This window comes from Venturia canescens, chromosome 2, assembly GCF_019457755.1.
Source record: "Venturia canescens isolate UGA chromosome 2, ASM1945775v1, whole genome shotgun sequence".
NCBI lineage: Eukaryota > Metazoa > Arthropoda > Insecta > Hymenoptera > Ichneumonidae > Venturia > Venturia canescens.
In genome coordinates, this window is record NC_057422.1 from 3,267,703 (window position 1) to 3,278,009 (window position 10,307).

The following is a 10,307-nucleotide window of genomic DNA, read 5'->3' on the forward strand; positions in this document are numbered from 1 at the left end:
TCCCTGGCTAAAATACTATACTTTTTTTATGTTAAAAATCGCATTAGAGAGCCCGAAGGGAAAACACAAGGGGAAATGGATCAAGAAAAAGTAGGAAAATGTAATGAAAAAGTAGGATCGTTCAATTTTTAAGGTAATATATCTTTATTGCTAGTAAGACAATCGTCTCGAATTTTTTCCCAAACCTTAATTTATACTTCATTGTTATTGTGTACTTTTTCATAAACTTCGTAAGAAGCTTTCATTCGCGTTATATGGAAAGGTAAACGACTTTTTACGCATAGTCCCTACAATCCTGTGTATTTTTCTTTATATTTAAACAGGTTTATCTAAATAACCAATCAGACAAACCGTTTCAAATTTGATATGCGTGCTAGTCGACTACCCATTGAAACTTTGTATAAATTTGAAGACTTTCTTAAGAAAATCGTTTCGTACATGAACTATTTTGAAAGATCGTTCTCCAAGGTCCAAAAAAATGTTCAAATTGCTCATCACGACTACTTTCTATCGAGTACAAACATTTTTTATGATATAATACATCTGAAAAGTAGAATATTTCCTCAGGTATCAATAAAAATAAAATTCCAAACGCTTTGGCTTTCTCCAAACGACTTTTCTTTATTTCCATATTCTCTGCTCAATCGCTCGACTCGATAACAATCTATTTAACAAACTTCATTTATTTTTCTAATCGTCCTCAATTATCCCAAAGTTTGGAAATTTTTGCACTGTGCGTGATGGCAACACTAAAAATTTTGCGTGATATAAACTAAGGTGTTTCCGCATGAGGATTCACGTGTGAATTGGCTGAACGGAAAACTTTTTATATGCAAGGATTTCTAAAATTTTCCATTTAGGGAATGCTTTAGTAACAGGGGCTTGAATCGAGTGTAGTTGAGTTGGAAAATAAAATCGCGTTCATCGTTTTCACGTGTGAGTCTCTCATCTCCATTGGTATATCTACACCGAAAGGAAATGATGCCGGAAAATGAGTGTAAAAGTGCTCGTAGACTCGCGGATGTGCTCTATCTCTGAAATATCTGCTGTGTGTACGCCGCGCTCGGGATGTGAGTTGCTAAATCGCAAGGTGCAACGTGAATTTACGCTGGAGCGATTCTCCTCGTTGCAATAAGAAAAAAAAAAAAGAGTACGAAAAATTGCCGCCTCACTCAATTTCGCCTGATGAAATGATGCTCCGTTCGAGGTCAACTTTCTCGTTGGCTCTTCCATTTTTTTTCTGCCATCATCGATGCTCCAGACGCGGAAACGATCGAAAAACGTACGTCTGTTCGTCAACGCGAAATACGAAGTTTTTTTAACAAACTGTGAAACTCCATGAAAAGATAAAAAATTGAAATAAGTTGCCAGTGTAATTTGTAAGCTTTTAATTGAGAAAGTGGACATTTCCTTTTGGAGAGCTACAAATTTGGTGCACGGAAAAAACTCGGAGTTTTAAAAAGTTGACGAACGTGACAATCAACTTCGAGTATTGACAGAACGCGAATCTCTCACGAAACGATAATTCTTGCTCAAAGAGATGCCGCCAGGCGTTTCCCGAGAAGAATTCAGAGACGACGGACCTCGATCCCTTTCGTTTCGACATCTACACTGGGTCGTCTCGATTCCATGTCACTTTCAACAGTTGTTCAATCTTTGTAGATTGAACAGCCATCGGCAGTGATATTGAAAGCATTTTCAGTCAGACTATTCGATAACATTGAGGCTTGAGCAAAGTACTGAGAAAAACACTGAAATGAGTTGAGCAGGAAAATAAGAAATTAGGCTCATTTATTCGTCGCTTTACGATTTGATAATTATCAAAACGTGTTTAGAGAAGAATTAATTCTACAAAAATACAATTTTCAAGAGGAAAGTTCTGAAAGATTTCAAAAGCGACACAATCGATCGGACTCCTTAAGGAGTTTCGGTACAGGCGATACAATGTTGCCATGCTAAACCATGCTAAAAACATAAAAAATTTCAAAAAGTTTAGAATTTTATAAAATTTGGTGAACATATTCTTTAGTGCTAAATTTGACAATACAAATTTTTTAAGATTTTTCTTCTACACAGTTATCGAGTAATTGATCACTAAAGTTTACGTGTATAAGCATAGCGTTAATATAGGTATACATTCCGGGCATAAGAAATCTGCTTTAATGCGTAATTACTCGATAACTAAGTAGAAGAAAATTTTGAAAAAATTTGTGTTTTCGCACGTGATGTTGAAGAACATTATCACCAAATTTGATCAATTTCTTAATATTTTGACTTCTGTACCGAAACTCCTTAATTGAAACAATTCGATGACCTACGAACCATACAATTCATCCTAAATTTTTTTCAAATTCTTCTGCCAATATTATTTCCAAAGAGTCACATCCTAAAATTCTGTTTACAGATTCATCCCGAAATACATTTTTTTCAATCGTCTATTTTGTATCGAGCACTCTTCGAGGCGAAAGAAACTCGAAAATCCTCGATTTCCAACATCTCGAAGGTCGAGATACTCCACAGAATTAAGCCCACTGAAATTTTCTTACTTTTGAGTGTGCGAGGTCGAGGAATACTCGTTTCAATGAGTAAATAAATAATCAAGTATGGATAATATAACAGTCGAGAGTTTGGTCCAACATATCGTTGAGAAAAGGGAGAGTGATCGAGGGGGACATGAGTTTGTACTGCTTGTAAATGAGTATTAAATGAAACATAGTATATGGGCGATGAAATTTCTTTTTTGAATACTAAGTTAAGCGAGACATGGATTTTCCAAACCGTCTGAATATTATAATTACGCTTGGCTCGGTGTTAGGGAACGTGGATTTTTATGTTAATTTGAATAAATGTATGAAGGTATGTAATAGGCATATTATGACAGAAAGAACGATCGTTTATTCCTCTTTTAATCCTCTTCCCTCGGCCCCCTCTCTCCCGGAGAGCCTCCTCCCACGAGCTCCTCTTCTTTCTCGAACACCTTTTGGCCCGAGCTTTCGATGTCTCTCTCTGGTCAGCGCACCTTCCTATAATCAAACACAAATGTACGTATATACATTGATGTACGTATGCACGTAAACAACACGTTCATAATTCATGAATAGCTTATACGATAGAGAGAAAGAGAGGGAGAGAGAGGGCAGGGTGAGAGTATGTATAAAAGGAGAATTCGTTCATCTCATCGGGACACAGAGTTTTCGGTATTCTTCTTCGATCGTTTGCCCTCCGATCGCTTTAACTCCACCTACGCATACACGCACACGCGCTCGTACGCCTGTTTATAATTATCCTTATTTAACGTGTATTACGCAGTGACCGCATTGTTTTTGCTCGTTGTAAAAGGATACGAAATGAAATTTCTGGTGAGTCAATATTGTTTGTGTCGTTTTTCACGTTTCTTTCGAGTCAAGATTCATTTCAATTTCTTTTCACTCTGAACGATTCTCGAAGCGAACTTGATCGTTCTTTTGATAAAAAATTAACGTGGACAATGGACTTTAGTTCAAATCTCAACTCAATATTTAATGGGTCTTTGCGATTTTTGGGAAAAAAGTGTCAGCTGGGGTTGTTGTATTTTTCTGTCGAAATCACTGCATTCGTTCACTTTCATTATTTTTCCGTTTTATGCATCGGTCCACTGATATGAAAAGGTTCTCGAATATTTCACTCTATAATTATTGAATTTTTGTAGTATTATTTGTAGCAGTTTCTGACAGACACGAAAACTTTCTCAAAGAGGAAAATCCTTGTGGAAGAAAATTGAATGAATGTTGGAAATGATAAAAGTAAAACGACTTTTTGGGCCTCGAAATTCTTCTCTGATTCGAGGAACACCATAATTCATCAAGAAAAATGGGGAAAACCAGAGCAAAACTGGAACATTTTTCCAACAATGAAATCCTCGTAAAGTTTCTCTTCAATTATTTCTTTCAACATTTCTCGTTTTTCATTCTTTCACACAAAGCACTTTATCAAAAAATCGGTCCAGCTGCATTGGGTTAAAATTGCAGTACAAAAAATTCCCAAATCGCTTAGAGGTTTTCGCTCCAAAAAAATGTCTCAAATTAAAATGGCCTGAAACCACAGTCCATTTTTTTTAGTGTTTATTTAAGAAACAGACAAAGTTCCTCGAACTTCTGAAAAGTAAAATTTTGCTCGGGTACTCCGTTTTGCCCCTTCCTCACTGTGACACGATAGCTTCGAACTGAAAAACTGGAATCCCCCCCTCAAAGAACGTATCTCGGCACATTTGATACATATTTCTTCGGCCACGTACAATAAAATGGTTCGATGGCTTGGAAGATGCAAAAAGAAAGGAGCCGAGAGGACAAACGAAAGTAGTGAATGTGTGTACGAAATGAACACGGGAAGATGGTGGTCGTTGTTGGGTTAACGGGTCAGGAGTTAAATGACCCAGGTTGGCATTTGCTTTTCACTTTCACTCATCTCTCTGCTGTGCCGTTTCTCGTGAACCGCTAATCTCCTCCTGAGCAGGAGGGACGCGAACGGGATGAATTTTTCGCCTCGTCTCCTTCGTCGGCTTAAGGGGGGACGAAGTAGAGAGTTTTGTAAAAAAAAAAAAGAAAAGAAGAAAAGATGCCCGAGAGCGAAACGCGTTACGGCTACCGGGAAGTGATGAAACGAGCATCTTGCGGCCTGAAGAGTTCAAACACATCATCCTGACATCTTTTACTATCTCTCGATCTTCCCCCCTCCTTCTTAGGCTCTCTCGCTCTGTGACCGTCTTTCCATTCCTCTCACTCTCCACCATCGTACCAGTGGCGCGCGATTGCTCTCGGATTAGGTCGATTTAAATTCGGCAATTGCCTCAGGCTTTGGCAAGGTTTAAAAGTTCAAATCGATCGTTGATTTTTTTTTCCCATCGATTTGTTAGTCGGGTTTCTTCACCGTTGACTTTACGCCGATTATTTTTCTTACTGTAGTATTTTTTGTTGTGCCAAAACCTTGTAGTTTCTCTTTCCCACTTCCTTTGACACCACTTTCTTCTGGGAGTAACCGATCGCACATTTTTTCGTTACGACCGAAGGCCCGAATCGAGCTCATCTTTCCCCTCAACGTGTCAGTCCTCTGTCACCAAACTTCTTCAAACACTTTACGTAATACGAAGCTTTCTCTCTGTCGTCCTTTTGCGTTTTGTTTTTTCTCAATCCATCGTGCCCTGAAAAAATAAATTTACATCTTCTGAGTTATGCAATCTCAACGGCGTCTTCCATGATGATGAGATTGAGTCTTTACGTCAAGCGTCACAGAGTTCGGTATTTGGTAACGTTTCGTTAAGATTCAGAAATTTTTGTAGAGCCCTCAATGCGGCATTTACTTTTTATAAACAAGGGACAAATACTGTGCAGAGCCAAAGTATAAAATGTACGCAAGAACGTGGGATTTCGAAAATGAAAAATATTCTTAAAACCTTCCTTGAAAAGTGAAAAGCCAGAAGAGTCTGGAAAATCCATGAAAATGGTGAAGCTTCGAATTGAAGCCTGCGCGTGTACGAAAGCTTCGAATATGGGAAGTAATTGCCTGGAAAAAATGTAAAAAGTTTGAAAAATAACAACATTTTTAAAAGAATATCGAACGTATTGAAGGCTCGTTAAAAAATATATTCCATTTGAATTCGCACGAAAAAATTCACAAAAAATTGCAATTGCGTTGGACCCAATCGACATTTAACAGCAAATTTGATAATGAAGTCAAATGATAAGAAATTTTGCAGAAGACAAAATTTTGAAAAAAACGTGACGAGGAAAAAAAATAAATTGCAGATAATCGCAGCACTTGTGGGAGTGGCGTTGGCGCAGCAGGAGTACCAGGGACGAAATCTTCGTGATCAAGACCAGGATCAGAGACAGCAAGCTGGCAGCGACGACAGGAGATCTACAACTTTCATTCCCATACTCGCGTGGAACAAGGAGCAGGAACACGATGGAACGTATAGAACGAGGTGAGTGATGTACCGAAGAACGAAGAAAAAATAATGGCTGCGAAGTCCTGGTTGCGTCAGGCGATGTACAAATGATTTATGGTGTTTCGTTGTGCACCTTCCCGTTTGATTCGTGTTGTGTCTTGATCGTTAGGTGCGGTCTTCATCTATATTTTCCTTCGTATATCTTTATCTGCACTTGTTCAACTCGTATATCTATGTATGCACATTGTACACATTTTCCATCGCGTGCAACAGTGAGAAATCCTTGAACTATGCTTCCAGACTCCGCATACGTTCGAGAATCGTTTCGTTTTGCCCTTTGAATTTATACTTTTTTTTTTACTTTCAATTCACTCAAGATCAAACTACGTTTTCATGGATACCACTCAATTGAAACTATCGCTTCTGTGTGCCATTGGCGACTCGGTGGCTTGTAGCTCGATCAATACTGGCTCGGTTTTTTCGTTAATTAGTATTTTCCATATCCGGAATAACTGCAACAAATTTAAAAAACCCCTGAATTGAATGGGTCGTTGTGAAAATGTTATCCAACCGTTTTGAAAACATTTTTCCAATTTTGTTTGATCGCATTTCGAACCCATGAAGATTCGAATGAAATTTTTTTGGAAGAATTTTCGAAATGGAATCCTCAAGTTTTTGATCCTTTTCATTAGAAAAGATTGAAATCTCAAAAGTTTTTTTAATATTTAAAAAAATTGTGGAATCTGCTTAAAAAAAATGTGGTAAAATTGATCAATGATTCGAATATCAATATTCGAATGGAATGCAACTTTTGAACAATCAAGAACATTTTTTGAAGTGGTCCAATGTGAGGGCCAATGTTTTCAAAATTACGACTGCCTTTTTCCAGAGATTCAACCTTCTTGAACGAGCATTTCAAACCTCATGAGGCAAATAATTGCGTACTCCAATGCTTAAATTCGATTCTTGTTTTGTCTCTGTGCACAGTTATGAGACCGGTAACAATATTGTAGCCGAAGAGAGCGGATACATCAAGACCTTTGGTGAAGGCGAGGACAAAACTGAGGGTCTCGTTCAGCAAGGCAGTTATTCGTACACTAGTCCTGATGGCCAAGTGATATCGGTAAGCTACACAGCCGATGAGACTGGATTCCATGTATCCGGTGATCATCTTCCAACCCCACCCCCCGTCAGCGAAGAAATCCAAAAGGGACTTGACCTCATATACGCTGGAATCAAACAACAACAAGTAAGAATTCATTCCCATTTTTCCAATACGTTCAAAAATTTTTCTGGGTAATTTAAAAAGAGCATCTCGAAAAAATTCGTTTACAACGATTACTTTTGTATCATTTCTATAAAACCAGGAGGCTGATGCGCGAGAAGCTGCTCAGAAAATCAATCAACCACAGAGCCAACAGATCGAAAGGAACGAGGACAAAAAATACAGATTTTAAATAAAATATGACAAGACATGCAACTGAGCAAAATCGGACGTACATCATTCGTCGAATACCAAATTATCTACTGTATGTCGTAAAAACTTTTATGTTTCGCTCGAGTAGGAAACACGCGAAACCATCGACTTTGCTTAATGTACACTACAAATATATATTCAGAGTGTATGTAAACAAAGAATTTCGCGTCGTCCAAAGCATTTGACATGGTTGGTAACTATAAATTGCGGTCGATTAACAATGACCGATTATAGGTATCTGATCGTTTTTTTTATCCTGCCTAAGTTTTCCTTTCTCAACAATTATATTTCGTAACTTACAACTTAAACTCTGACTAGTCCCAAGAGGAATCGTTACTGCGAGCTTAACAGGTGTTGTCCCAGAGCCTGAGGTCTTTGGTCGCCCCGATTTTCACATTTCTTCATCCTCGGCAAGATCAGTCTCTGTTGATGTTGCTTCCTTTGGTCATTCGCCGCTAAGGGAAGCTATTTCCTGGGGGAGTCTGCCCATCTCTGTCTCTTTTTTTTGGCTTTTTGTGTACTGTGCTCCATAAAATTTTTGTCTCACGAGTACTGTGCTCAGAGTACCATACTCGGACATACGAATATCTTTTACAAAATGAAATATTTTTTTTGCCTATCTTTGGAAATCATGGGATCATATCGAGAAGCATCGCATGAAAAAATATAATGAAAAATTGTAACTCAACTTCTGTAATGTGAATTCTCTTTGAAAGAGCTTTAATGGTGAAAAAAAATCATGAAAAACATGAGTCGCAAGTAGGAATCTTTAAAAAAATACGTTTATTAGCAGGGACATACAGTTTAAAGTTCAGACATCAAACGAGTTTTTCAAGACTCTTTCACCCCGAATATCCAGTGACACCATCCTTCTCTATTCAATCACGAATGATAATTGAGTCAGTATTATCAACATCGTGATCAAGAAGTAAATGAAAAGATCGTTGCTAAAATATGATCAAATGTGCTATTTAACACAGAAATGAAAATATTTTCACATAACTCTGTATATGAAACTGTGAAGTTATTGGAGCTAACAGTTCTTGAATTCTTTGACTTAAATTCAAAACATCACCATTGTCTTTATACTTTTATCGAAGTTCTTTGCAAAGAACTAAATCACATAATCGTTTCAAACATTGAAGTTCGCTTGAGATTTAATGAGAAGTAAAAACTCATAAACAATTGATAAATAGAAATATTTCAGTCCACATTTTGTTTTATTCAAAAATTAGTATCGATAGAATTCATTGTTTGTATATCTTGTTCTCAATATCAGTGGGTACCTTATGGAGAAATGAAAATTGCTTCTGTTTACTTTAGATAAAGTGTATGTTTATTGGCCCGTCGGGGGAGATCCACCGTTGTCGTATTGAGCTTTGTTTTTTAGTAGATATCCAGCTAAAAAACTAATCGGATCAGCTGGTCGTTCTTTGGCGAGGCTCGAAAGGGCTTGAAGTAGTATTGGCACTACAGTTTGATCCAGATATTGCCTCGTTGGGAGAGATTGAACCTCGACGCGAGACTTCTTAGGTGGAACACCTGTAAGGTCTGCATCTTTGTCCATAACTATGACTTTCTGAAATTTCAATAATTATTCATTATTACTCTAAACCTCTTAATCAATTAAAATGTATGCAAAACTTGTATGTATTATTATAATAGGGGTAAACTTGGGTACGATTAACAGCAATTCCTGAATTGCTTCAAATTTGCTTTACTAAATAATGATAGTAATGGCTGTTTGGAATAATATCACTAGGGTTCCTGCAGGAAATTAAATGAATACATAAGAGCATTAAGAAATTTTCAATTAGTGTACTATTTCCATTATAATAATAAAGTCTTAATAAAAAGGGAAAAAAATCCTAGAATGGCAAACTAATAACAGAAAGAGATATTGAGAAGGATGATAAATTCTGGAAAAAATTTATATTGCTACTATGGGAAAAATATAACGGAAAACCGCTGCAAACTTTTCGGCTTTTCGTTTTAACAGAGGTTATCGACTTACATGTGCTGCCTCTGACACGACATTGGCTACAGGCTGTGATGGCACGGTTTCAGTTCGTTCTTCCGTCGAGTTTTCTGTTCAATAAAGATGAAAATAAAATTAAAGTTAATGCACTGGAACGGATAAATACACTGAAAACTATAGTTCGATGACTTGTTTAGGTCAGTGACAGAAAAAACATGAAATTATAAAAAATGAAATGAAGCTTACCACCGGCAGACGCCATCGTGTAAACAATCGGCGTTGCCCATCGCCGACTGGCGAGAGAAAAGCGATGGGAAACGTAGATAAGCAAAGATCTCCGGTGTCGAGCTCGCGCGAGCACTCGGTCTCGGTTCTCGGTTGTTATATTCTTCGATAGGTACGAGCACTGGGTACGAGGTATGACAGGTACGACCACGGTTTTATACAAGGCACTTTCAGCTGGGTCAAATTTTAGTAGTGGGGGCAACCGAGGTTAGGTTAACGTCATTATCGCCGCTACGCGTCGCTGTCAGACTGTCAGGAGGAGTGTGATGACGCACTTCGGCGGTAAAATTTCAGCTCTCTGAATTTGATCGAATAATTTTTGATTCCGGTTTTTTGGTAAGTAAATCATTTGTTGAGCTTGGTTGAGCTCTTTTCTATGACTGTCGAATAAAAATCGAAGTTTGTCGAAATTTTTTTTTCATTTTAAAATATTATGTAATTTCTAGAGCCTGATTCGCCGAAGTGCGCTCGTTTAATTATTTGACGAACTAAAAACAGTTGTGGAATTTTCCATTCAATTCAAATTTATTTATATCCTCCAAATAATCATATCGAGTGGAAATCCAAACAAAAATTGACGCGTAAAAAATAACTATTGTAGGCATTTGCAAGAGCACTGTCTCTACTCTCCACTGTACTGTTGT

At 37.5% G+C, this 10,307-nt stretch overlaps 2 protein-coding genes across 2 annotated transcripts; one reads left to right on the plus strand and one right to left on the minus strand.

The window, feature by feature from the left end:
* The first annotated feature begins 3,171 nt into the window (after positions 1-3,171).
* On the plus strand, positions 3,172-7,637 carry LOC122407086 (endocuticle structural glycoprotein SgAbd-4-like). Its single transcript, XM_043413068.1, has 4 exons — positions 3,172-3,359; positions 5,781-5,959; positions 6,911-7,172; positions 7,291-7,637. Exons 1-4 carry the CDS (start codon positions 3,348-3,350, stop codon positions 7,378-7,380), a joined length of 543 nt encoding a protein of 180 aa, XP_043269003.1. The 5' UTR covers positions 3,172-3,347; the 3' UTR covers positions 7,381-7,637.
* Positions 7,638-8,160: 523 nt separating this feature from the next.
* Positions 8,161-9,809, minus strand: LOC122407087 (protein dpy-30 homolog). The gene is made up of 3 exons (XM_043413069.1): positions 9,625-9,809; positions 9,415-9,488; positions 8,161-8,979 (listed from the first exon to the last, which is right to left on the minus strand). Exons 1-3 carry the CDS (start codon positions 9,638-9,640, stop codon positions 8,737-8,739), a joined length of 333 nt encoding a protein of 110 aa, XP_043269004.1. The 5' UTR covers positions 9,641-9,809; the 3' UTR covers positions 8,161-8,736.
* Between the last annotated feature and the right edge of the window lie 498 nt (positions 9,810-10,307).

Excerpts from the sequence above, each read along its gene's own strand:
- LOC122407087 (XM_043413069.1), bottom strand. Across the intron at positions 8,980-9,414 it reads TCGTGTCAGAGGCAGCACAT|AAAGTCATAGTTATGGACAA; the intron begins GTAAGTCGATAA and ends TTGAAATTTCAG.
- LOC122407086 (XM_043413068.1), top strand. Across the intron at positions 5,960-6,910 it reads GATGGAACGTATAGAACGAG|TTATGAGACCGGTAACAATA; the intron begins GTGAGTGATGTA and ends CTCTGTGCACAG. Across the intron at positions 7,173-7,290 it reads CTGGAATCAAACAACAACAA|GAGGCTGATGCGCGAGAAGC; the intron begins GTAAGAATTCAT and ends CTATAAAACCAG.